Raw genomic sequence first — 25895 nt, 5'->3', positions numbered from 1 at the left:
ATTGCTGGTGGAGCGAGGGGGACTGAGGCAGCAAGATCACGGGTTGCCTAAGGCTACCCACTGAATTTGTGGTAAATAGATTATAACTGGGAGCTTCAGCCAGCTCTTGGACTGGACTCTGCTACACCAGCTCTTGCTAGTTCATCTGTCCCACAGGATGCATCAAGGTCCAACTAGGCACAACTCTGGAGGCCTTTACAGTGGTGGTAAAGTGGACAACCCGAAGGTCTGTGCTACAGCACTCACCAGCACCAGTCTGTTGTAAAGTGCTGGTTTTGACCTATAAAGCCTCAGAACAGCTTAGGACCACAATACCTCAAGGAGCACCTCTCTCCGTATGAATTTATCTGGACTGTGAGATCATCCTCTGAGGCACTTTTTCGTGTGCTGCCTCCACGAGAGGTATGGAGGGTGGCAACATGAAAACAGGGCCTTTTCCGCAGTGGCTCCCTGTTTGTGGAATGCATTTAGGCGCCATGCAAAAGCGTTCCTCTACAACCTTCTAAATGTGTTGTGGGAGGTGGGGTTTTTTTGGGGGGGTATTATTACCGTGTTTCTCATATTATAAGACATGTCTTATATTTATTTTTTCCTCAAAAAAACACACTATGGCTTATTTTCAAGGGATGTCTTATTTTTTTCCTCCTCCTCCTGCCACGGCCGGCATTGCTGCTGCGCCTATCACTATGTCTTATTTTCGGGGTATGGCTTATATTCATTGAATGCTTAAAAATCCTGCTATGGCTTATTTTATGGGTATGTCTTAAAATATGAGAAACAGGGTATGTGTTGCGTGTTTTTAATATTGTAATGTTGTGCACTGCCCTGAAATCTATGGATGAAAGGCAGTATACAAACTAAACAAACAAACAAGCAAATAACAATTGTAATCCAAAACATCTGGAAGGCCCAAGGTTGGGGAAGGCTGCATTTCTTCCCAGCTCTTGTTTCATTATTACTCTTGGCTCCTTGGTCTTCCTGCCCCTATACTGTGTGACGCAGTGTCTGTAACACAGAAGAGCTCATTTTGTCAGGCTTTGCTCCTGTTTCACTTCACATTCCCAACCCAACTCACCTCACCCAGGTCCCTACGATATTTGGTTCCAGTCTACCTTCTGCTCTGCCATTGTTTAATTATTTTTATTTGTTAAAGCCTGTTCCTTATGGCTTCAGACCTCCATTGCGGCATGACCTTGGCCCGTGTGTTTTTCAAATCTGCAAGTGAAGAATAAGAAGGAATGTTTTTAAATATTTCAGCGGTTAAATAAGGACTATTTAAGCGCCTGAGGGCACTGCCTCTAAAGCACAGCTGATCCTGTCATGTTTCTCTTTCCTTGTCCTTCTCCTCTCTCCACCCGCCAGCATTGTTCCCATTTCCATTTCCAGTTGCTTCTGCTGTGAGAATACTCATTCCTGGAGAATCTTTCTTCATTCATTCTCCCTGCTATGTATTTTCTTTTCTGTGTGAGGGATAGAGGTGGGAATGAGCCCATTGATCCTCCTTCCTCATGTAGGTCCACGTTGCAGTGGTGTAGTGGTTTGGAGTTGTCTGGGATCAAATACCTGTTCCTATTTCTGCAGAAGGGGCCCTGTCTACAGTGTCCTAGAACCACTCAACTTGCATGAAAGGGGAGTTTTTTAGCTACTGTATGCTCCCATTGCTCTGTCCCAGCTTCTGGCAACCTAGCAGTTCGAAAGCACACCAGTGCAAGTAGATAAATATGTAGTGCTGCGGTGGGAAGGTAAACGGCATTTCCATGCGCTCTGCCACGGTGTCCCATTGTGCCAGAAGCAGTTTAATCATGCTGGCCACATGACCCAGAAAGGAAGATGAACGCCACACCCCGTAGTCGCCTTTGACTGGACTTAACCATCCAGGGGTCCATTACCCAGAGCTAAGCATTTAGGAACACTGAAAATAGAAGGTGCCTCAGTTTCAAGAGAATGGTGTGCAAGTTCCATTACATAAAACAGAACTTAAAAAGGTAAAGGGGCTCCTGACCATCAGGTCCAGTCGTGTCCGACTCTGGGGTTGCGGTGCTCCTCTCGCTCTATAGGCACCTGGAGCTCGCCCCGTCGTGGGGATTCGAACCGCCGACCTTCCGATTGGCGGTCCCCAAAAACCAGAACTTACATCACTCTAAAGAGAGATATTGAAGCACTCCAAATCATTTACCCATGTAGGTGCATAGAATATTGCAGAACCAGCTAAAGGGCAACACCTGGAGATCTTCACTGCAATGTATCTCTAATCATTAGTATATTATTGCAGTGTTTCTCAACCTTTTTTGGGCCACGGCACACTTGTTCCATGAAAAAATCACGAGGCACACCACCATTAAAAAAGTTAAAAAATTTAACTCTGTGCCGCCCTATATTGACTATAGGAAGGAGGAAATCAGACCCCCAATTCTCCTCTCCCGCGGCCCGAAGTGGTACAGTCCACTCTGCCTGCCCCCGGATTACAAGGGCGCGCACACTTCCAGGGGAGCTGCAGGGCGGCTCAAAGGCGAAAGGTTACCTTGGCTGCTGCTTGCGAGTAATTCCGGACCGCGAAGCCCAGCGTCCGCCGCGCAGCCATGGCGAAGGACGGGCGAAGGAGGCAGGGGAGGCGGAGCAACCTCGATGCGGCTTAAGGGGGGCCGGTGGCGGATCTGGAGCGCGCCTCCCTGGGGGGCCTCCCTAGACTCTAAAACCACCCTCCAGTCGTTTGCACTGAGCTTTGGGAAAGAGGAGGAGAAATATTGCTTTCCGGCGGGTCAGTGTTGTGTATTGGCGGCCACCAGGCACGTGACAATGTAAATCGCCCTTCTCGTCGCCGCACGTCGCGGCACACCAGCCAGCGTCTCGCGGCACACTAGTGTGCCACGGAACAGCGGTTGAGAAACGCTGTATTATTGTATAATCTTAGAGGGGTGTGCCTGTGATAGTCATGAAGAGACCCTGCACTTCCTAATTTGCCACTACACAACTGGCAGGGAACCTGGTGCACTCAAGGATCTTCCTTATGCAGGAAGATCTGGGTTCTAAATCCCCCAGGATGCCTAAACAACAACAACAACAACAACAACAGGCTTCCTTCTTCAGAAGTTCAAAATGGTTCTCTACTGCTGCCTTCTGGGTCTGCACGGACCAAAATAATGATATTGAGTTGAGGTTGCCATATACTGTTATGTCTATGTGTGTTTTTCACGAAGGTTTGCCATGCTTCAGATTTAGTGTGTGAATGTAAAAAGCTGTGCAAGACCCACATAGCTGAAGCTTCCCACTTCAGCAGGTGCCAGATAATCTTTACTGGAAGAAATAAGTCTGCCAAAATGTTGGTTTTCTTTGCATGCCCTCTTATGCTAAGAGGAGGAGATCTGACATTCCTTTTAGAAGTCCTTTTGAGTCTGAGTCATTGTGTCTTATTGGTGTTTGCTGATCTCAGTCAAATAAATCAGAGCATCCCTGCTGCACAAAACTAACCTGAGGCAACAGTTGAATTTTATTTTCTCCGCTGCTTTTCAGGATACATTTTATGCCATTGATTTAATTTGCACAGTTAACAAGTCCGTCAAACCGTGGGTGATAAAAGCAAGTCAATACTGTGTTAAGGTTCTCAGTGGTGCAGTGGGTGGGATCATATTATTGCATCTTGCATGCTAATTGTAAATAATAGGGTAGGGACCAGATTGTGCAGACAATCCCTACAGTATGGGAATCGCTCATCTGTTCCTCTTATTGAAAAGAATAGAAGTTGCACAAGGCAACTGTCTGCAAGAGAAACTCCCAGTAGATTGTGTCCAGTAACTTCCTCTTAAAGAGAGGGAGGAAATACAGGACACAAAACTCTGTAACTTCTTGTAGTTCAGACACTGAAATTGAAAGCATCTATTTCTCTCTGATATGTAAGAACTCATTGTAGCAAATATTTCCATGTGTTTTCTCTCTTATTTATTCCTGGAAATTTGTGTATTTCTAGACCTTCTTTTAAAAAAGCCCATTATTTCTGAAGTAGTGAAGTTGGCATCAGTTCAATGGGTGTGGGTATATATGTAAGTTAAGTGGTAAATGTGCATAATAACTGGCCATTGTGCACATTTACTAGGCTTCACACAGAATGTGCACCTAATCTGTCTGTGAAGAGGGAATTGTTTGAGATTATGCATAATGACCAGAGAATATATAAAATTCATTGTCTTTGCACATTTCCCAAGGCCTGCAGAAGATTATGTATACTGGCTGGGGAATGTACACAATTGCTTTTAATTGACAGATTATGTGCACATTCTCTATGATTCCTGGTGAATGTGCACAATAGCTGCTTACTATGTTTAAGGTACATTACCCCTAACACAGAGAACAAGGTGTGTGCTGTGCAGAAGAGGCCAAGGTGTGAGAAGGGAGATAGATGGAGAGCTGTGGTAGAATCTGCTGTGACCCTGTGTGCTGGGCTTGCTGTGTGTGCGCACTTCAGGGGGAACGGGGGTGCCCCAGGAGAACACAACTAAGGCTGCATGCTCTCCTGTAAGTAAGCCTTGCTGAATGTAGTTGGACTTCTGAGTAGAGAGAGAAGCTGCTTTTTACTTCTGTAGTGATTACAAAATGTCCGTGTCTTATTATTAAAGTATTCAGTTAATATTCAGCATATGTCTGAGCCTAAGGCTATTTAACATATTGGGGCTATGTTATTCTGAAAGTAGATGAAATAAGACACCACAGGTAGCCTTTGAGCTTTGCTCTTTACCTGCTTCCTCAGAATTCTGAAGATGGGAATCTGACCTACCTCATCTCAGTGGCTAGAATGGTGGATTTAAAAGCAGAACATTTGCATTACTACTCAGTTCTGAATCTCACTCAAAAGCCTTGGGGAAATTCATCATTTACCTTACCTGACAGAGGTTTTGTGTAAGTAAAGCACCCCTTTGAGAATCTAGGACGGGCATCCCCAAATTTTGGCCCTCCAGATGTTTTGGACTACAATTCCCATCATCCCTGACCACTAGTCCTCTTAGCTAGGGATCATGGGAGTTTCAGTGTGGCTGCCCCTGTTTGATTGACCAGCATTTTTGTCCAGATACGATGAGTGCCCACTACCTGCATTTTCTTGAAACAATTGAAGACTGCTATGTTCCATCAAAGTTTCCCAGGTTGAGGAATAGGTCTCTGCCATGGGTATCCATTTTGAATTGTTTTAAAATTCATTGCCTGCTATTCTTTGGTGCTGTTTTTAACTGTTATTTAGTTATATTTTGTGCGTATATATGTGGAAGGTGATTGAACACCACCATATTTGTCCTGCAATATTCACCATAAATGATTTCAAAGCTTCCTCTGCTCGCTTGGCCCTGCTGGATGTGCTCCTTATAGGGCAGGGACCATAAATCTATGGTAGAGCACATTATTTGTGTGCCGCAAGTTCCAGGTTCAGTCCTTGGCATTTCCAGGTAAAAAACCCCATCGGGTAGTAGGTGATGGGAGAGACCTCTGCCTAAGACCCTGGAGAAGCAGCTGCCCTAGTAGACAATGCAGGGCTGATTAGTCCGATGACTTGGTACGTAGGACAGCTTCCTATGTAAAGAAAAAGGCAGTTCTCAAAAAGCAATGGATCATTGAAACATCTGCATCTTTGGGTATCACAAGAAGAACCTGCTGGATCAGGCCAGTGGCCCATCTGTTCCAGGATCTCATTCTCAGAATTGTTGACTTAGATGCCCATGGGATGCCTGCAAGCAGGACCTACATAAGTGCAGCAGCACTGTCTCTTCCTCTGGTTTCCAGCAGCTGATACTCAGGGTCATACTGCCTTGGACAGTGGAGGTGGAACATAGCCATCAGGGTTAGTAGCCATTGATAGCCTCATCCTCTATTAATTTGCCTAATTTTCAAGCCATCCAAGTTGGAGGCAATCACGGTTTGCAGAAGCAAGTTCCATAGTTCAGCTACACACTGTGTAAAGAAGTCTGTCCTTTTGTCTTCCCTGAATTGTCCAGCTTCCTTGGACATCCTCAAGTTTTCTAGTGTTATGAGAGTAGGAGGAAAAGCTTTCTCTACACCTTGCAGAATTTTATACAGCTCTGTCATGCCACCTCGCCTTCTCTCCAAACTAATGGCACAAAGGGTCATTCTTTGGTTTTGGTGTCAAGATTTGGAATTTCGTTTTAGGTGTGAAGCTTTCAATACCTTTTCATTAACCTGCTACTTACCACTCAATTCTGTTTTGCAATTATATTCCTCTCTTTACAGATACAGAGACAAGTGAAAAAATCCAGAAAAGTGGGATCCTCCAAGTGTTTGCAAGTCTGTTGACTCCGCAGTTGTCGTGCACTGCAAAAATAGCTAACGTCATAGCAGAAGTAGCCAAAAATGGTGAGGTTTTCCACAAGGCCTTTTCTCCTGGAACATCTTCAGTTTTGCAGCTCACTTGTCAGTATGTTTTACTTCATTTATGTTTTCATTTTATAGAATAGATGCTTTTCATTTCTCTTCTTTCCCTTCCACTGCACTCTTTGTTTTTGTTCTGTTCTGCCTTGATAATATATTAGTTCTTAGTCATCCATTTGCCAGATACATCAACGCACTTCAGAGTTGCAATTATTTTATAATGCTAACTGTTGTCAAAATCCCACGATCTGTTTTTTTTATTAGGCAGTGCTAAATGACAAGACTTTAACTGTTGAATTTGCAGGTGTGACTGCAGGCATATTTGTGCATGTCTGGTGAACTTTATTCTAACACCATAAGTTGCATTAATGCACTAATTTGGCATTCATTTTCAACTTACGGCATTCATATATACATTTATCCGTACTCCAAGAAGCCACTTGTCATAAAAGCCTATTGCTGTTTTGCCAAGCCTTTAATTTCCCCCAAAAGGTCTGCTAGGGTCATTCCAGTATCACAAGTGTATACCGTAAAAGAAGACATCAGTGAAACTGTCGCTGCTGGGATTTTCAGAAGGGCCTAGCATACTGATCCCAAATATCTCATGATGCTATCTCTTAAGCTGCTGCAAGCTCCTGTTATTCTCCCTAGGCTGCTCTGACTTTTGCGCCAAGCACTAGCACAAATCTCATAGGAGATGGTTGGAAATGAAGCAAGTCTAGCGTTGCTCTGGTAACTTGCAGAGATTTGAATGTACAGCTCATTTCAGGATGCCGGGTTCCACAAAGTGACGCCTCTCTTCCTTTCCCATGAATTAGCAAGTTTTAATGGACTGGGGAGCAGAGGCAGTTCAAAATACTGCTCTTGAGGAGGTGTGATGGAAGGGAAATAATTACTCGGTTTTTTGTTTTTTTTTTAAGATTCTTATTTGGAAACCAAACCTGTCAGTTTCCACCTGCTACTCAAGACTGTGGTTCTGAAGTTCTGGTCCTCCTTTTTAACTGAATACAGCATGTCTAAATTGCCACAGCTTCCCAGAACAAATTGCCCTGCAAGGAGACAGCAATTTATTCACTATGTATTCAAAGCTGCCAAAGGCCACATTCAACACCTGTGACTCATTTTAGCAGGTGCTTCACATTGGCATATGCACCTTTTTTGTTTTGTTTGGATGTTCAGTTCTAAATTATTCAGACCTTCTTTTTTTTACAGAGACAAAAGTTGTACGATAGCAAACATCCATGTATTGCAAAGCACAAGCCCAACCTCAAAATTAGCCACTTATTCAGAGTGGATAAGGTGAGCATTAAAGTGAAGAAGCATGTCCTGCCATTGTTTGCAGCACCGAAGTGCTCTCTTCATGGCACAAGTCTGGACAATAGAATTGTAGAGTTGGAAGGCACCCTGAGGGTCATCTAGTCCAGGCATCCCCAAACTGTGGCCCTCCAGATGTTTTAGCCTACAACTCCCACGATCCCTAGCTAACAGGACCAGTGGTCGGGGAAGATGGGAATTGTAGTCCAAAACATCTGGAGGGCCAAAGTTTGGGGATGCCTGATCTAGTCCAACCTCCTGCAATGCGGGAATCTCAGCTAAATCATCCATTACAGATGGCCATCCAGCCTCTGCTTAAAAACCTTCCATGGAAGGACTCCAGCACCTCTCATGGGAGTCCATTACATTGTTGGAACAGCTCTTATCATTAGAGAGCTCTTCCTGATGTTCAGTTCAGTTTAACTTGAAACCATTGGTTCAGGTCCTACCCTCTGGAGCAGGAGAAACAAACTTGCTCCATCTTCCAGCCCTTTAGATATCTGAAAATGGCTATCATATCTCCTCTCAGTCTCCTCTTTTCCAAGCTAAACATACCCAGACTTTATAATCTTGGTTGCCCTCCTCTGCACATGTTCCAGCTTCTTAAGTCGTGGTGCCCAGAACTGTCACATCCATACAATATATTTAAAACACATGACTTCTCCCCCCCCAAAAAAAACCCATAACAAACTACAGTTCCCACAATTCTTTGGGGTGGAAAGCAAGAATCATGTGCTTTAAATGTAGTGTGGATATGCAGAAGTGCTGAAGCATGAAGCACCTGGGCCACAACAGTGTCGCTGCTGTTGCCGACTGCCTGCCCTTTTCTTGCAGAAGGACTACTAGCTACTAGAAGTAGGGATCCCAGTTGCCAGAAACAATGTGTGGTGATTTCATTCTTGTGCAGTTTGCTCTCCAGGCTTTTATGTGGTCACATACATGCAGTATTTGTAAAGCACATTGATTACATAACCAAAAAAAACAAAACAAAACATCATTACAGGGTTGCTGCAAGGATTACAGTTAGATAACACATGTGGAGTGCATTGAACACTTGAAGGTACTGTACAAATGCTAAGTATTAATATTATTTCTCCCATTGCTTTTTGTTTTGTAAAAGGAACACTGAATGGCTTTCTAGAAGCCTCCCATGGACCCCGGGGGTCAGGGCTGACAGGGCTTCCTCTCTTCACAACATTCACCACAAGAGTCTCCTGACATTTTAATAGACTTTATTTACAGTATTTACAACAGGTCATTAGCATGTGATAATCACCCATCAGAGTCACTCAGTTCAGATCTCTGCTGAGGCCTGCGCTTGCCCCTCCAACAACCCATAAAATGACGGAGTCTCCTGCCTTGCCTTTCAGCCCTCCTCTTTTCTGCACATCTCACGAGAGCTTACTCCAACAGCTCTCCCCTCATTATCTCCCTCCCCCTCGGGCACAACTTCCTCTTCCTCCCGTCCCCGTCCCCGGTTCCCTTCCAGGGAACTGGAAGCCACTGCCTCATCCCTGACACCAGGGTCTTTGTTTAAGTCCATCCATCTAAACTCTTGGAAGAAATTGATTCTTATTACTACCTAGACCCTTGAAGAAGTATAATGTGCAGCCCCCTGTCTGCTTTCAGCTATAGCTTTGAAAATTGCTATAGTGGTTTAATCAAGATCCTGCAAGAGGTTTCCTTTGGACACAGAGATGCAGCAGCCTTTAAATCAGGTTTCCTTTAACTGGGTTATTTAGATCCTCTTTAGTGAACAGAAGTGGGCAGAAGAAAAGTTGCTGGTGCTTTCTTGCCTGTGTTTATTGCTCCCAGTATATGCTTGGTGTTTTAATGTTTAGGGATATATATATATATATATATATATATATATATATATATATATATATATAATATGAAGGATATTTAAAATGCTTTTTATTCTCACAGCGGGCAGTCAATATGTAGAATTTGGAACGTGCCCATAATTCCTGGGGTGCTTTTGTTGCTGTTGTTGGAACTAGACTGTTTTTTGGACTATACATAAATTAGTTCTCATACAGAGAAGCAGCTGCAACGCTTCTGGTATGTGTGAATTTGGAAAGGAAAACATTTGCTGTAGGAAAAATGGCTCTCTTAAGTAGAAATAATCAATCCTCAGCAACTAGCCTTTAATTAAACCTCTCTCTGTGGCTTGTAGAATTCATGAGGAACCCGTGCGTGGATGCTGGCTTGATCCCTCCTCTGGTGCAGCTCTTAAACTGCAAAGACCAGGACGTGCTTCTTCAAACAGGACGTGCCTTGGGCAACATATGCTACGACAGCCGTAAGTGTTCAAATATCAGTGTTTTGTTTTTGTTTTTTTTAGTTATGAAAAAAAAAGACTGGTTCTTGTTGTTCATTTTTTCTTGTTTTGTTGTCAGCAGTGCTGATTTCTGCAAGACATCTGTGGGTGCTGTCACAATTAAGCCTTGCTTGAATGACAGGCTGTCAAAAGTCCCGTTTTTTTAATAGAAGCAGCCAAGTCATTGGCAAATACGGTGGGGTTTTGTGGATGTAGGTAAAATCGCTGCTTCTTTTTTAAATAAAATATTTAAAAAATGCAAAATCCTAATTTTGTTTCTGTAGCTAATGCTAATGGGGGAAATGTGCCGTTTCCCCCCAGCACTGATAATAAAGCTCACATTTGGGCTCTCACTGATTACTATATTTGGCATCACAAGTGAATTGCTGGCACCATTGTACAGTGCACCTGCATACTGGTAGTATGAATTAACAGTGTCTGGCATATAGACAGTCCTGCTTGGTAGCAGAAGGTTAGAGGAAATGGGAAGCCTGAAACGGTCAGGTCTATAAATCACAACCCTGTATAGTTGACGCTTGGCTGTCCATCATGTTGCAGCCCCCAACACACCAGTTGCATGTAGGCAACACATTTCAATAATCGCCTCATAATTTTTGCAGGCAGAATAGATTTCTACTGTTCAGATGACGCTATTGTTCCGACGTACATTATAAATTGTAGGTGTGCAACCTGCACATCTATCCTGGGTGCTACTACATTTTGAAGTAAACCCTTTTGTTTAGAAGTCTGAAAATTTCAGGTTACTAGACAGACTGTAAATCAGAGTTGCGGAACCTGAGGCTCTTCAGACATTGCTGCACTACAAATCACATTCAGGTAACTCGCCAGGTGTGGTAGAGCAGCTGTGCTAGCTTCCCAGCAGGTGACTTGCTGTCGCTTGCTGGGAAGAAGAGGGGTGAGGCAGCCGGGGGGGGGCTATGTTCCCTGCTGGTGTATTTGCACTGCATTGATCTGCCCACTGTCTTGCCTCTTTCCCTGCCAGTAAACACAGCTAGCACATACTTACTGCTAGCATAGCAGTTCCACCCCAAGCAGCAAGTCACTTCTGCGCCTACCATCCATGATCATTAGCTATGCTTGCTAGGGCTGATGGGACTTGATAGAACAACCATATCTGAACAGCCATAGGTTTCCCACTCCTGCCCGCTGTAAATGCCACTGTTTAATAGTACCAGCTTTCCCATATAAGAGATTTAGTTTCCCCATATTAAAGGTAAGGATGCATTTTTTATTATTATACAGATGTACCGTATATATTATTATTATATATTATTATTATATAGATGTACCATATATATTGGACGCAGGTGGCACTGTGAGTTAAACCACAGAGCCTAGGGCTTGTTGATCAGAAGGTCGGCGGTTCGAATCCCTGTGACGGGGTGAGCTCCCGTTGTTTGGTCCCTGCTCCTGCCAACCTAGCAGTTCGAAAACACATCAGAGTGCAAGTAGATAAATAGGTACTGCTACAGCGGGAAGGTAAACGGCGTTTCCATGTGCTGCTCTGGTTTGCCAGAAGCGGCTTTGTCATGCTGGCCACATGACCTGGAAGCTATACGCCAGCTCCCTTGGCCAATAATGCGAGATGAGCGTGCAACCCCAGAGTCGGCCACGACTGGACCTAATGGTCAGGGGTCCCTTTACCTTTACCTTTTTACCGTATATATTGATGCCTGCAAAAAGAAAGTTGGGATCAAAACACAAACAGAAAACACTCTTATATGTTACTATATGGTAATCGCCCCCTTTTCTAAACATGCTGCTTCTCACTAGCACACAGTAAGCAATATCAAAGTATCCTGGCCAAAAAAAAAGAGAGTGACTGCATCACTGAGAGTTTCACTGGATGAGGATTATGAGAAGAATAAAAGTATACATGCTAATGGAATATTGCTGATGGGACCATCATCATTTTGCTGTCAAAAGTTTTTATCTTCCCCCCTTGGAATTGATCAGTTTTCCCTTATTGAGCATGTTATTTTTGCAGTTTTATTTTTTACTTTGCTTAATTTCTGACATGAAGTATAGTGATTCAACTTCTACACCCATTACTCAGTACATGTTATGAACAGTAATTTTTATTCTAGCATCAACAGCAGCATTGACGATTACTGCTGTTACCACTGGCTTACCATGTCAAGTCTGGAATTATTCTTGCATGGTGACTCAGATTTTCCATGTGGGATCCTAATTTGCATATGTTTCTGTATGCTGTGATGTGGTAGTCTCTGCCCCCATATAAATGTTGATGGCGGTGAAGGGCAAATAACAAGGGGAGAAGTAAGGAGACTTGAAGAGTCCAACAGAATCTTTGAAGCAATGGGGTGGTTTATGAGGGAACTGAAACAGGCCTTAACATAGTATCTGCAGTCTTGGTCAGTCTTGGGAATTGTGACACATCAGAATGACAATTCTTACTTTAGATGTCCAGCTGCTGACTCAGTTTTCAGCTTCATTGTCATGGAAATGACGATGGACGCCCAGCACAATATGTAAAGCTTCAGAAATATTATGCTCTGTTCAGAGAGTGGCAAGTAAGGCAGTGTGACTAGTCTCAATGCAAAGTATTTGTAAGAGCTGTAGCTGCAGCATTGCAGAGGCCCCCTGTTTGTGGTCACATATACATTTATAAAACTTCCATCGAAATTATCAAAATGCAAATTCCAGGTCGATTACAGAAATTAACTATATTTACAGAAATCATTCTCTTGTTTAAAATCAGAAAATGATTCTTATTTGTTCCTGGGCATTTTCCACTAGCAATGGTGGGAGACCCTTCTTGTCAAATTTTGATGCTGTCAGCCACAAATCACATACGATTAGAATGGCATCCATGTACTCAAAAAAACACAGCAGAACATGTGCTATTTTCCTGTCATCTGGATGCCATTTCAACTAGTGGATGTACGTAGATATGTTCTCTGTACAGACAAAAGAAAGCACTACTTCACAAAATTCATAATGAATTAAATTCACTGTCACAGGAAGACTTTAAAGGGCAGATTCGCAAAGGAGAGGTCTACCATGGGCATATGGACACTCCAGATTCATAAAGCATCGTGCTACTGATAATCATCTGCCAGGGAACGGCATTAAATGATGTCTGTTGTCTTCATGCCCTGCTGGTGGTTTCCCAGCAGCTGATGGTTATCCACTGGGTGAAAGAGAAGCTGGACTTGATGGAACCAGTAGGACTCTTCTTGCATGCCTGGTAATCACTTAATTCTTATGAAATGCCTTTTTGCTTCAAGGCTCACCACGACTGAAATGTGAGCATTTCTTGAAAGCAGAGATCTTTTAAATTGCCCCAGCATTTGGCATCTTGACAAAAGGAGGAAGGAGCCATTCTTAGTATTTATCTGCTGGTATTCAACTATCTTGATGCTTAGGATTGTGTGGAATATACTTTAAACATTTTTTTCTTCAAGAAATCTTCTCTGACCCCGCTCTGAATAGAATTAGAATTCCTAGCCTAGAACAGTTTTAGAATATTTAAATATACAGGGATGCCTTCTGATATTCTTGAGTAACTGTTGGCTTAGTTGAGGTGGTTGCCAATTTCAGGCCCATCCAAGTTCCATTTGGGGGCTTTTCAAAGGATGGGGTTAATAATTATAATCATATCAAACATTTAAAACTTCCCGATACAGGGCTGCCTTCAGTTGTCTTCTAAAAGTCACATAGTTGTTTATTTCCTTGACATCTGATGGAAGGGCATTCTACAGGGTGGGTGCTACTACCGAGGCCCTCTGCCTGCTTCCCTGTAACCTCACTTCTCGCACTGAGGGAACCGCCAGAAGGCCCTCGGAGCTGGACCTCAGTGTCCGGGCAGAACGATGGGGGTGGAGACGCTCCTTCAGGTATACAGGACAGGGGCTGTTTAGGGCTTTAAAGGTCGTCACCAATACTTTGACTTGTGCTCGGAAACGTACTGGGACCCAATGCAGGTCTCTCAGTGTTATATGCTCTCGGCAGCCACTCCCAGTCACCAGTCTAGCTGCCACATTTTGGATTAATTGCAGTTTCTGAGTCACCTTCAAAGGTAGCGCCACATAGAACGCATTGCAGTAGTCCAAGCGGGAGATAACCAGAGCGTGTACCACTCTGGCGAGACAGTCCGCAGGCAGGTAGGATCTCAGCCGGCGTACCAGATGCAGCTGGTGGACAGCTGCCCTGGATGCAGAATTAACCTGCGCCTCCATGGACAGCTGTGAGTCCAAAATGACTCCCACACTGCGCACCTGGTCCTTCAGGGGCACAGTGACCCATTCAGGACCAGGGAGTCCTCCACACCTGCCGTTATGTTGACACTGACTATGCTGACCAGGTCCCAGACCCAAAGCAGATGAGGTGCCACTGAAAGCTCTTCCTGCCAGCTCCTACGTATTATATTTGCACTGTGGGCTCCTACGAATATGGACTAACTCAGAGCCAGCATGTTTTCTCCTTGGAGAAAAGATGGGATATAAATGAAGCATCCTTTCTACAGCTTCTAGGACATCTGCAGGACTTGGGTTTCCCCAGCAGCTGCTGGCAAAGCTTCCTGCCCTTACACCTTCTCATTTCCTGCACATTGTTTTGATCGCAGCAGTGAACAAGGCAGGGAAATGGAGGAACTATATTCATTTGTTTACATTTTTTTCATTGAAGGCATCTCTTCTCCTCCTTGCAGAAGGAATGGCTCTTCAAATAGGGGCTGAATGAACAGCAAGGGCAGGAGAAAGAGAGAGAGAGAGAGACTCAAGGTTTCTCTCCTCCCACCCCCTTCATTTTCTTTGCACAAAATAACTCTTCATCTTTCCTGGTAAGTAATGTGGCACCCCAGAGACTAATTGTTCAGTCGGTGACTTCATCAGGGTCTCTAAGGTACCACAGCACTTTCTATCCTTCTGTTCGGGTTGTTTTTGTTTTGTTCTCTCCTTTGCAAGCCAGCCTTAAAAGTAGAAGTGCTTTTACCTGCACCCAAGTGTCTGGAAATAAAGGGACGCTTTATGGATCAGTGGCAAAGACTATGCTTTACCGAATTTCCCAAGTTCAAGCAGGCTGTGTAGTCAGACTGAATGTGAGGCAGTGTAAAAGTGCATTTTGAGTGCAAAGGCATAACTTGAAGTCTGTGCCCCCTACTCTTTAAAGCTGGTTCTCAGAGGATGCTAGTCTAGTTCCTTTAAACAGTGCTGACAACCCAGGGTGAACTTGATTATACTTGGGAAACCATGGATTAACAAAACCTTCATTAATTCTGACTTTTACTGATTTCAGGATTTATGGGTAACTTGCACCCACAGACTCTGGCCCCTGAAACTTATAACAATACGTACCTCCCTTTCACTTCACCTGCCTTCCACATGAAACTCTAAAAAAACCACAGAAGTTGTGTATTGATAATTAATTTGAGCCTCTCCTGGTCACTGGGAATGTATACCAAACAGTATCACATTACAGTGAGGGCACTCTGTGCTCTTCTCTCCCTGGCCTTGTTGAGAAGAGTGTGATATTTTTAATTGAATGTAGAGACCATGTACAGACATAACTGCTATAGATGGCATGCTCTACAAAGACCACCCTTGAAGACTATTTAAAGAGGACAGCAGATACAAAATTATCCCATTAATGGGATATGCGCTCGATGAAGCAGATTATTCTCTCTCTTGCAAATTAATTTTGATTTGTACATTCTCCTTCTTGAAACTTTTATTTATAAAGCTGTAGTTAAAATTACTTAGCCCTATCACAATATATTGTAGACAAGTAAGATTACAATTAGCAGTTTGATTATCTTTGGATAAAAGCATGACTGATTCCACCCCACCCCACCCCACCCCGGTAAATGGAAGCAGGGCAACAGTAGCCTCAGCAATTCATTATGATGTATTTGCATGCATTACCATAATGGAGAGAAAAGTTATCACACCACATTGTAATTAGGCACAGCTTCAAGGCTTCAGTTGCTTTTCATCTAGCCTGCTTACTGTAATCCTATACCCAATTTGTTTTACCTGGGAGTAGCCCAATTAAACACAAGGAGGCTTTGAGTAGACATGTATACATTGCACTGTAAGTTAATTATACAGTGAATTTTTAATGAGTGCATCGGCTTTAGCCTAACACTTTGCATTGGGGTTAGGGGCTTAACACCCACCCACCCACTCACAGAATAACTTCCGGACCGTGCCTGTCTCAGATGTATCCTGGTGGCTGCTATGAATAGAGCAAACACGAAGCAGGATAGAAAACTGTGGACACCTGTTCTTTAGAACCCTGGGATATTTCTGGCTTTTGGAAATGCCCAAAACATAACTCATTGGTGGAAAACATGGGAACAAGTTTTGCCTCTTTCTCTCTTTTTCCTGAGGAGAGGGAACAAAAGGCTTTCTTCTTCTTCTTCTTCTTCCTCTTCTTCTTCTTCTTCTTCTTCTTCTTCTTCTTCTTCTTCTTCTTCTTCTTCTTCTTCTTCTTCTTCTTCTTCTTCTTCTTCTTCTTCTTCTCCTTCTTCTTCTTCTTCTCCTCCTCCTCCTCCTGGCCAGTTATGGCATGAAGAAATGTACATTTCACCTTTGTACAGGATAGTTTCTACATGCACCCCTCTCTATCCTCCATCCAGACAAGCAAGAATCATTATCAGAATTCGAGGACACATTCCAGGCAGGCAAGAAGGAGGGTGTTCTGCAGTTGCCACCGCAGGGTGTGGCCTTTGGAGAGATGGGGCAGTTGAGGAGAGGGGCTGGTTGAGGGAGAGTCCAAAGCACCAGACAAAGAGGCAGTGGCAGTGGGGGGGGAATGCATTTGACCTTGAGGCCTGAGGTTCCTTGTCCTTGTGGTACTATGTATTATATTTGCACTGCGGGCTCATCGTGTTTGATTTTCAGTTTGTGTTATTTGGCATTGAAATCTGAGAACCACATCTTAACAAGATTTGTTTTGAAAAGCCACTCCCATGTCTAGTCTTGCAACGTGAAAAGGTTTTATCGACATGCCCCAAATCTGAAACTCTGGAGACACCCTCAGTTTGCAAGCATATGATTTTTCCCCCATGTTCTGATTTTAGATATATCCTATAAACTTGCAAAAGCAACCATAGACTTGGAATTAAAGATGATGAAACAACCCTGAGAGTTCGCCATTAATGTGTGGAACTGGAACAGAATAACTAAATCCTCATCAAATACAGCAAATGTTTTCAGGGCACTCTTCTTTAGGACTGGAAATATTTTTTTCTGAGGATTAAAAATTCTTCAAAGGGCTCCTTTGGGAGACTTTTGAAGAGTAAAATATTCTTGAGGTATATGGAAAACTATAATTTTAAGGAACCATTTTTGTTCCTTCTGCTGCTCTCCAGTCCTATTAAATGTATCCTGCTGAGAAATATAATTTAAAAGTGATCTACCACAGTGATGCACAAAAGTCCAAATTGCTCAGTAAAAATAATGGAATGATCAGCCTCTCTTTGTTTTTAATTTCATCTCTGGGGGTGGTGGGGAAATATGCTCATATTTATTGGTTTCACAAATGTTTGTTTAGCTAATTGTTTCACTCCTGAGAAATGCATTGCATAAAGTTGAGCACATTAACAGAATTTTTCCAAAAAAAATAGCACAACCTATTCCTTAACAAAAAGTGAAAGGAGCAAGAATAACAGAATTTTGAAAGATTTGGTCCACTAGTTCAGTAAGATTGAAGAGATGAGACAACAAAAACTCATCCAGTGTCCCCTTTTTAAAGGAATTAGAAGTTTATTGTGTACAAAGGGAACTGTGTTATTTTATATATCCCTGAAGTATATACATTTTGGAAAAACTTTATTTAAACCTCACCCTTGTCTTTTCAGAGTTAAATGATCTCTTTGGCCATCTCAGGCAGAATATGGTTGTAGAAAGTGTTTTCTATCAAGTCCATCTACAAACAGTGGAGCTGAGAGAGTGGAGTTAGAAATCTTTGATTGTTCCTGAGAGTATACGGAATTGTTAATAAATAGCAACCATATTGGTGTATGTCTAAGACGTAGTCAGACCGGTGAGATGGGGAGAAGAGTTCAGGAGGCTGGAAAACTAAATGGCTATTAGCTGAAACATTCAGTTATGAATAGACTGTTCCCAACAAATGAATGTAAAACTGATACAGTATACTATGCAGTGGTGGAGGGGCAATGAGGCCTTTGCAGTGCACCAGCAGAATTGGCTCTACTGCTGCATTTGTGTCATGTTGAGCTTGCTGCTGTCTTGCCCCTCAAACCCCCCCCCCTTTCTCATCGCTGTGTGGTATTTCTCATCACTTGAGCTTAACCACAAACCTTAAGAACAACGTGCACATTTAAATATCCTCAAGACGAATTTTATTGGGAACTGTAGTGATGCAAACTGAAGCTGTGAAAGCAGTTTGTTGTGTTTACAAGCAAGCAGTACATATTGTTGTTTGCTTTCTTGAAAAAAAAACTTATTGCGTTTTTTTTTTAAAAAAAAACCCACCACCACCACCTTGCAAGCTGCTAAAGAAACACGTTTTGCGTGGGAGTTCACTTGGCTGCTAAAGTTGACAGGGTAACAGTCAAGGAAAGAATAAGCACATTCTGAACTTGTTTTCACTGTGGATCACTGAGCATGTTTTGTGGAATACTCTGGGACTTTGGGATCAGAAAGGGAGGGCAGATAGCCTGTAATTAGCATCATGTGGCATTTTCAATTTACAATGTGCTTTATTCCCTTCAAGAGAGATACACACTACTGGTCTGAACATGGAGCCAAACTCTCTCTAACAATTTCCTCTCCCCAAATTTAGTTTTATCAGGTTGGATGCAGAGACGAATGAGTGGAATTCCATTCATGGAACAGAATACTTTTTAGCTCCTGTGGACAGAAGGGAAAGGCTGCTTTTTGTGGATTTCCATTCCCCCCCCCAATTGACTAATTTTTTAAAAAAGGTGGCCCTGTCTTCCTGATTTATGGTCCTCAAGCATAGTTGCCATACCAACTTTTGCTATGAAGCAGCATCTATCTGTGTTTGGCTCTGAGGAAACACCAATGCAATCCTGTGTCTACTCAGAAGCAAGTCTCATTGTGTTCAGTGGCATTTACTTCCAAGTGAAAATGTACTGCATTGCTGCTTTTTTATCTTCTGCCTTCCCGGTGAAGGAATGATTTCGAAAACGCAAGAGCTGGTGGCATGAGGGAAGGGTTGAGTGGACCTCCTGGAGAGGATGGGCCTTGGGATTCTCCCCAGGTTTATGTCTTCCAAGAAATTGCCCTTAAAATAAGGTGCCTGTAGCAGCCTATCCCTTAAGCACTTGTGTAAATACTTTGCCCAGTTCATGCTGTGATTATAGTAGCACTAATTACCCAAGACCCATCTACTTTTTTATGACTATTGTTATGTTTGGAACTCTTAAGTGCCTTTTTAATTTTATTTTTTAACTTGACTCTTTTTTTTACAGATGAGGGCAGAAGCGCAGTTGACCATGCAGGTGGGGCAGAGATTGTAATAGACCATTTAAGGTCACTGTGCAGTAAAACAGATCCAGCCAGTGAGAAGCTCATGACTGTCTTTTGTGGCATGCTGATGAACTATAGCAATGAGAATGGTAAACAAAAATCCTAAGAAACCCTTTTCTCTTAAGTACACTATACACCTAGGATTTTCTTTTTTAATATATATAATGTTAAAACCAGTACGCAAGAAAAGTTGCTATTTTAATTACAGGTTAAAAACAGTGTTTCCCATTGTATTAGCAAAATGGTTGTAAATATCATAGTAGTAAATATATATTTGCCCCTGTTAAGATCCTCATGTGCAGTATATGTACAAGCACATAGGACTTCTGGAAGCAAATGAGGGCGTCTCCCCTCATTTCAATGGAGGGAGCAATTTTGCATGTGAAAAAGAAAACTCATGCAGCTTTGTTTCCTGTGTTGAAATGTATGGGGCAACACCTCATGCGCAGGGGAGCTCTTTGCCAGTGGGGTGTCGTGAAGACATTTTCCTGTTCGCCACAGGAAGGAACTGTTGCACACCCCAATAGAACTCACGTGGCCCAGCTTAGGCTTGACATGTCTGCCTTCATAAACCATGGTTTAACAGTGCTTCCCAAACTTGGGTCTCCAGCTGTTTTGGACTACAACTCCCATCATCCCTAACCAGCAAGACCAGTTGTCATGGAATTGATGGGAGTTGTAGTCCAAAATTGATGCTTTTGAATTATGGTGCTGGAGGAGACTCTTGAGAGTCCCATGGACTGCAAGAAGATCAAACCTATCCATTCTTAAGGAAATCAGCCCTGAGTGCTCACTGGAAGGACAGATCGTGAAGCTGAGGCTCCAATACTTTGGCCACCTCATGAGAAGAGAAGAATCCTTGGAAAAGACCCTGATGTTGGCAAAGATTGAGGGCACTAGGAGAAGGGGACGACAGAGGACAAGATGGTTGGACAGTGTTCTCGAAGCTACGAACATGAGTTTGACCAAACTGCGGGAGGCAGTGCAAGACAGGAGTGCCTGGCGTGCTATGGTCCATGGGGTCACGAAGAGTCGGACACGACTAAACGACTAAACAACAACAAGTAGTCCAAAAACAGCTGGAGACCCAAGTTTGGAAAGCATTGGTTTATAATGTCAGGAAGTAACATCTGGGTTGAGCCATTGGGAGCCAGTGGCCCAGTTAGGGCAGTCATTCAAGGCTTCATAGACGTGGGTTTATGAAACTGGGAAAGACTGTCTGAACTGGGCCATTGAGTTTATGATGCCAAGAATTAGCCTTGGGGCCAAACTCCTCCCTTTTCCCCCTCCATCTTGTTCCCCTTCAATTGCACACTGGTTTCACTATCAAGATCCTGGCTTGTATTGCATCATGCTTGCTTTGTTTGTTTGTTTGTTTGTTTGTTTGTTTGTTTGTTTGTTTGTTTGTTTGCTAACTGACATTAAGCCAGAATTTCCAAGTTTTGACATAATGGGAGTTTAAGGCTTAATGCAAGCCAGGAGCTTCATGCTACAACTAGGATGCATGAAGTTTCATAAGACATTCTGAAGTGGGCCTGTGACAAACTTAGTTGGTCTCTAAGGTGCTACTGGAAGGAATTTTTTTTATTTGAAGTGGGCCAGTCACAATCAAGCCAGACCCCGCCTGGCAGCAGAATGTGGGCAACTGGTTTTTGTCTAAAAGGATTGTGCGAACCTTCATAAATAGTCCTTTCATCACCTTTCGTAATAACAAATACGCTTCTTTTGCTGTTCAGTGCATTTTATGTTTGGCACCCAGCTCTGCTGCTGTTGTTTCCCATTCTATGAAGTCTTCTCATTAACTTTTTTCTGTCTGCAAAATGGTTTTAGCTTAATAGATTTATCCCGTCTTTGAAGTGGTTCTGCCGACTCCCTTGAATTAATCTGAGGAAGAGGGAGAGCTATTATTTCTAACAGGCAAGGCGATTGGGCAACCCAAGAGGATTACCCCCCCCCCCCTGCCCAATCTCCGAGGTTCATTATTAAACTGGCAGTTCTTCCTAATCACCTGTGAGCACTTTTCTAAATAAACTAATTAGAATATAAGCTCCCAGGTAAACACTTTTTGAGCAGTCCAAACAATTTATAAATATTAAATGAGCTACTTATTCCATCCAGGAGGAAAATCTGCATTACTGATGCCCTCCTTTTTTTCTTTTTAACATAAAAAACTCTATAGGGCCTTGACGTATTTCAAGGAGTATAATTAAGGGGAGTGTGTGTTTGGGTTGGAGGGACTGTTTTGACAATGTGTCTGTGGCAAGACACACTTCAAATATTTGCATCCTGAATTAGAAAGCTTCATGTGGTCCATTTTCATAGGTTCATCTCTCTGGTGGGAAGAAAAGTACAGTGGTACCTCGACTTACAAATGACTCGACAACGGAATTTTTCGACTTACGAATGGGGCAAATGGCCGCATGCTTACGAATTTCTCGATATCTGAACGGAAACCGCGGAGGTTTTAGATAGGGTTTTTTCAACTTACGAATTTTTAGATGGGGTTGCTTTGACTTACAAATTTTTCCGTTTCCAATGCATTCCTATGGGAAATCGCGTTTCCAATGTCGCTTTTCGACTTACTATGATGATGATGATGATGATGATGATGATGATGATGATGATAATAATAATAATAATAATAAATTTTTATTTATACCCCGTTCTCCCCAGTCAAAACCGGGCTCAGGGTGGCTCACACCAATAAAATTACAATAAAACATAAAAAGCAATTAATTAAAATACAGATTAAAATGCAGTATTAAAATTTAAAATGCAGCCTGATTTTAAGTACCGGTAGTCCATAAATCCAAGCCATGAGGGAGGAAAACACAGGGGTCAGACTAAGTCCAACCCAAAGGCCAGGTGGAACAGCTCTGTCTTGCAGGCCCTGTGGAAAGATGACAAATCCCGCAGGGCCCTGGTCTCCTGTGAAAGAGCGTTCCACCAAGTTGGGGCCAATACTGAAATGGCCCTGGCCCGAGTAGAGGCCAATCTAGCCACCTTATGGCTCGGGATCTCCAGAGTATTGTTGTTTGTGGACCTTAAGGTCCTCCGCGGGTCATACCAGGAGAGGCGGTCCCGTAGATATGAGGGTCCCAAGCCGCATAGGGCTTTAAAGGTCAAAACCAGTACCTTAAACCTGATCCTGTACTCCACCGGGAGCTAGTGCAGCTGGTAAAGCACTGGATGAATGTGATCCCGCGGCCGGGACCCCATAAGGAGCCTCGCCGCGGCATTCTGCACCCGCTGGAGTTTCTGGGTCAGCTTCAAGGGCAGCCCCGTGTAGAGCGAGTTACAATAATCAAGCCTGGCGGTGACCGTCGCATGGATCACTGTGGCCAGATCAGGGCGAAAGAGGTAAGGGACCAACTGCTTGATACAGCGGAGATGGAAAAACGCCACCTTTGCTGTGGCTGCAACCTGCGCCTCCATGGAAAGGGAGGCGTCGAAGGTTACACATAGGTGCATAATTTAACACATAGGTGCATAATTTAAAACCAAAGAAAGAAAGGGTTCGCCTCTTTCAGGAAAAAAAAAATCATTTACAAATGTATGAAGATTTTAACAGATTGAGTGAGTCCCAGCTGGAAAAAAAAGCCCTGAGCAAAGCTCATAGTATTAGGGTGTAATCCAAACCCAACACATAGTTAAACTATGGAGCTCATTCCCACAGGAGCCACCAACTTGGATTACTTACTGGTTTGGCCTCTGCTGTCGGAGGTATGAATGGTTCTGAATGCCATTTTCTGGAAGCCACAGAAGGGGAGGCTGCTGTTGGCCACAGTGAGAGGTAGCTGGGTTGTGTGTGGAAGAGGGGAAAAAAGGCCCTCTGCTATGGCGGCTCCCAAGCTGGTGCTGTGAAGAGACCTTTCTTGGGCCCATTGCTGCCATGTGACAGCAGCTAGGCTAAATTAGGAACCAATGGATACTGTGTTGGTCCCGCCCCTCACCCAAAATGGTCTCCTCTGTGCATTTCCACAGACTACTTCCAGAAGGGGCCAATGGTAGCTGCCGCCCACGATTTGAGGAGGTGATTCTCAAAGTAGGCAAGGCTGGGCACCGAGGCACCTCCATCTCATTCAAACTGCAATCAGGGCTGTGGATTGCATCAATAACAGTTCCTATGATCTGATGATAGCTCTGTGAATAATACATTAAATGCACACTCATTTCTATCCTTCTTCTAAAATGCTACTGCTTTTTCCTTTCATTTCCATACCTTTTCCATGTTAACAAGCTGCCCTTTCCTCCTTTACAGCTGTGGTGCCCAAAGTAAATAGACTAACATTGCAAGTCTTAACTATGTCTCCTCAGGAATGTACTCTAAAGAGCTGAGGAGCCAGATCTTCAGATGGTCAAGTCTCAGGGTGCACCCAATTTCTTCATCCCACCCACCCACCCACAATTGCTGAATAATCATACCAGAGTTCTGTTTTCATAGCTTTTCTTCCTCGCTTACTAAAAGCTGTCATTGCCATGGTTTAGCCTTTGCTCCTCAAATCTCCTCTTCTTCATCCGTCACCCTGATGTGTGATTGTTTATTCAGTTTTGCCATCTTGCATTGCTGCTTGTTCTCTGGGTTCGAGGCTTTTGCTTCACATGGTACAGTGGTACCTCGGGTTACAAACGCTTCAGGTTACAGATGCTTCAGGTTACAGACTCCACTAACCCAGAAATAATACCTCGGGTTAAGATCTTTGCTTCAAGATGAGAACAGAAATCGCGTGGCGGCAGCAGCGGGAGGCCCCATTAGCTAAAGTGGTAGCTCAGGTTAAGAACAGTTTCAGGTTAAGAACGGACCTCCAGAACGAATTAAGTTCTTAACCCGAGGTACCACTGTATTTTAACCCTGCAAGTGAGGAGGATGAATATTTTTTTATCGTGGCCACCAGCCACAAAGTAAGAGGCTTTTAAATTTTACTTTCTAAATCCTCCCATGAGCTGCACTTGATCTGTGCAGCTGCCAGAATTTGGCCACCCCCTGATTTATTGCCTCTGAAGCATTGCAGTGGTGGTGGGTGGGGACTGCAGCAGTGTTGACTGCAGCAGTCACAGGAGCAGCTTTTCAAATGGGTATATGCAACTTTTTCTCTCCTTCTTCCTCCCATCTTGCAAGGTATGTGTAGATACAAATGTATTTTTCTGCAAAGGGGATCTTGTAAGATACAAATACCACTTTACGGAATGATAGCATTGCCAGCAAAGGGTGGTTCAAACACGATGAGTCCTCTGCCACCCAAATCCTTAAGTGTGTATGCCTGTCACGTTGGTGCGACGTTTGTTCCATCCCAATAATACATTTACTGACGAAGTCTTGTGATTGGTCCATATGCCTTTTTTGCTGAGTCCTAACTATGGGCGTGAGTGAGAATTTGTAAGATCAAATTATAGCTTGGAATTTCCACTCCTTGTGATAACTCCTTGTGAGTGCTCCACTCCTTGTGAGTGCTGACAGAATGTTAGGCAAAATGGCGCCACTGGTGAGCAACAGGGATTTTTTATCATGCTTGGGGGAACCCCAAGGTTTACAGAAGTACAAAGTGGCTAACCTGGAACCCTTCAGACATGGTTGGACTCCAGCTCCTAGGAGCCCCAGCCAGCATGGCCAAAAGTCAGGGGTGATAGGAGTTCCTACAACATCTGGAGGGTAAAATTTCAGCAACCCGTCCTTTAGAAAACGTAACCTAACAGGGCAAGAACCAGAAGGCCCAGTGAGGACTGAGCATGCGCAGTAATCACAAAATGTTGAGTGTCTCTTGGGGAGGGCAAATTAAATTGAGTGACCGGGAGGAGGGTGACCTGCTTTCTGGAACGCTGAAGGAGAGAGGTCCACACTTCAACATTGTGTTTAGTGTATTTATCCCATCCTTCATCCAGGTAGCTCAAAGCTTAACAACACAACTAGAAGACAGGTTTGGATCTGGGGATTTCAGAAGCTCACTCTGCCTTGTGCAAGCTTCAGTCTTTCAACCTCGCCTATGCGTAGCCAGTTTGGTGTCCTCCATATGTTGTTGGACTAAACTCCCACCATACCTGACCATTAGCCATGTTAGCTGAGCCACTCCCTGGCTATCATTGACCCAACCCAACACTCAGAGCACTGCACCACGTGATATTTATTAATTTATTGATATATATATATATATATATATATATATATATATATATATATATATATATATAATGTAAACTGGGCATGTGGGTGTGTTTCCACTTTGCACCAAAGCTGCTTGACCAATTGAGGTGAACTTTTGACACAACATCACATGTGAATGTCCAATGGCTATAGGAAAGTTTGCTAAGACAGATGTGTCACCTACGCCAGTTAAAACCCCCAAAACCACGTGTTCCAGAACTCACAACTCAGATGAAAGTGCATGCTGGGA

At 43.4% G+C, this 25895-nt stretch overlaps 1 protein-coding gene across 17 annotated transcripts in view; it reads left to right on the top strand.

The window, feature by feature from the left end:
• Positions 1-25895, top strand: part of RAP1GDS1 (Rap1 GTPase-GDP dissociation stimulator 1) — a 111751-nt gene that overhangs the window by 58127 nt on the left and 27729 nt on the right. For 6 of the 17 annotated variants that reach the window (XM_035112296.3, XM_035112295.3, XM_088661137.1 and 3 more), the window contains exons 3-5: positions 6229-6351; positions 9860-9985; positions 19449-19595. In XM_035112296.3, the coding sequence (XP_034968187.1) occupies positions 6229-6351; positions 9860-9985; positions 19449-19595 (396 nt within the window). Of the gene's footprint in view, positions 1-6228; positions 6413-9859; positions 9986-19448; positions 19596-25895 lie in introns of all 17 variants that reach the window. The other 11 variants (XM_088661139.1, XM_088661141.1, XM_088661140.1 and 8 more) reach the window with 4 other exon arrangements.

Source organism: Zootoca vivipara, chromosome Z1 (assembly GCF_965207765.1).
Source record: "Zootoca vivipara chromosome Z1, rZooViv2.hap1.1, whole genome shotgun sequence".
Taxonomy (NCBI): domain Eukaryota; kingdom Metazoa; phylum Chordata; class Lepidosauria; order Squamata; family Lacertidae; genus Zootoca; species Zootoca vivipara.
Note: the sequence above shows the minus strand (reverse complement) of the source record. Positions and strands in the feature narration are given on the sequence as shown.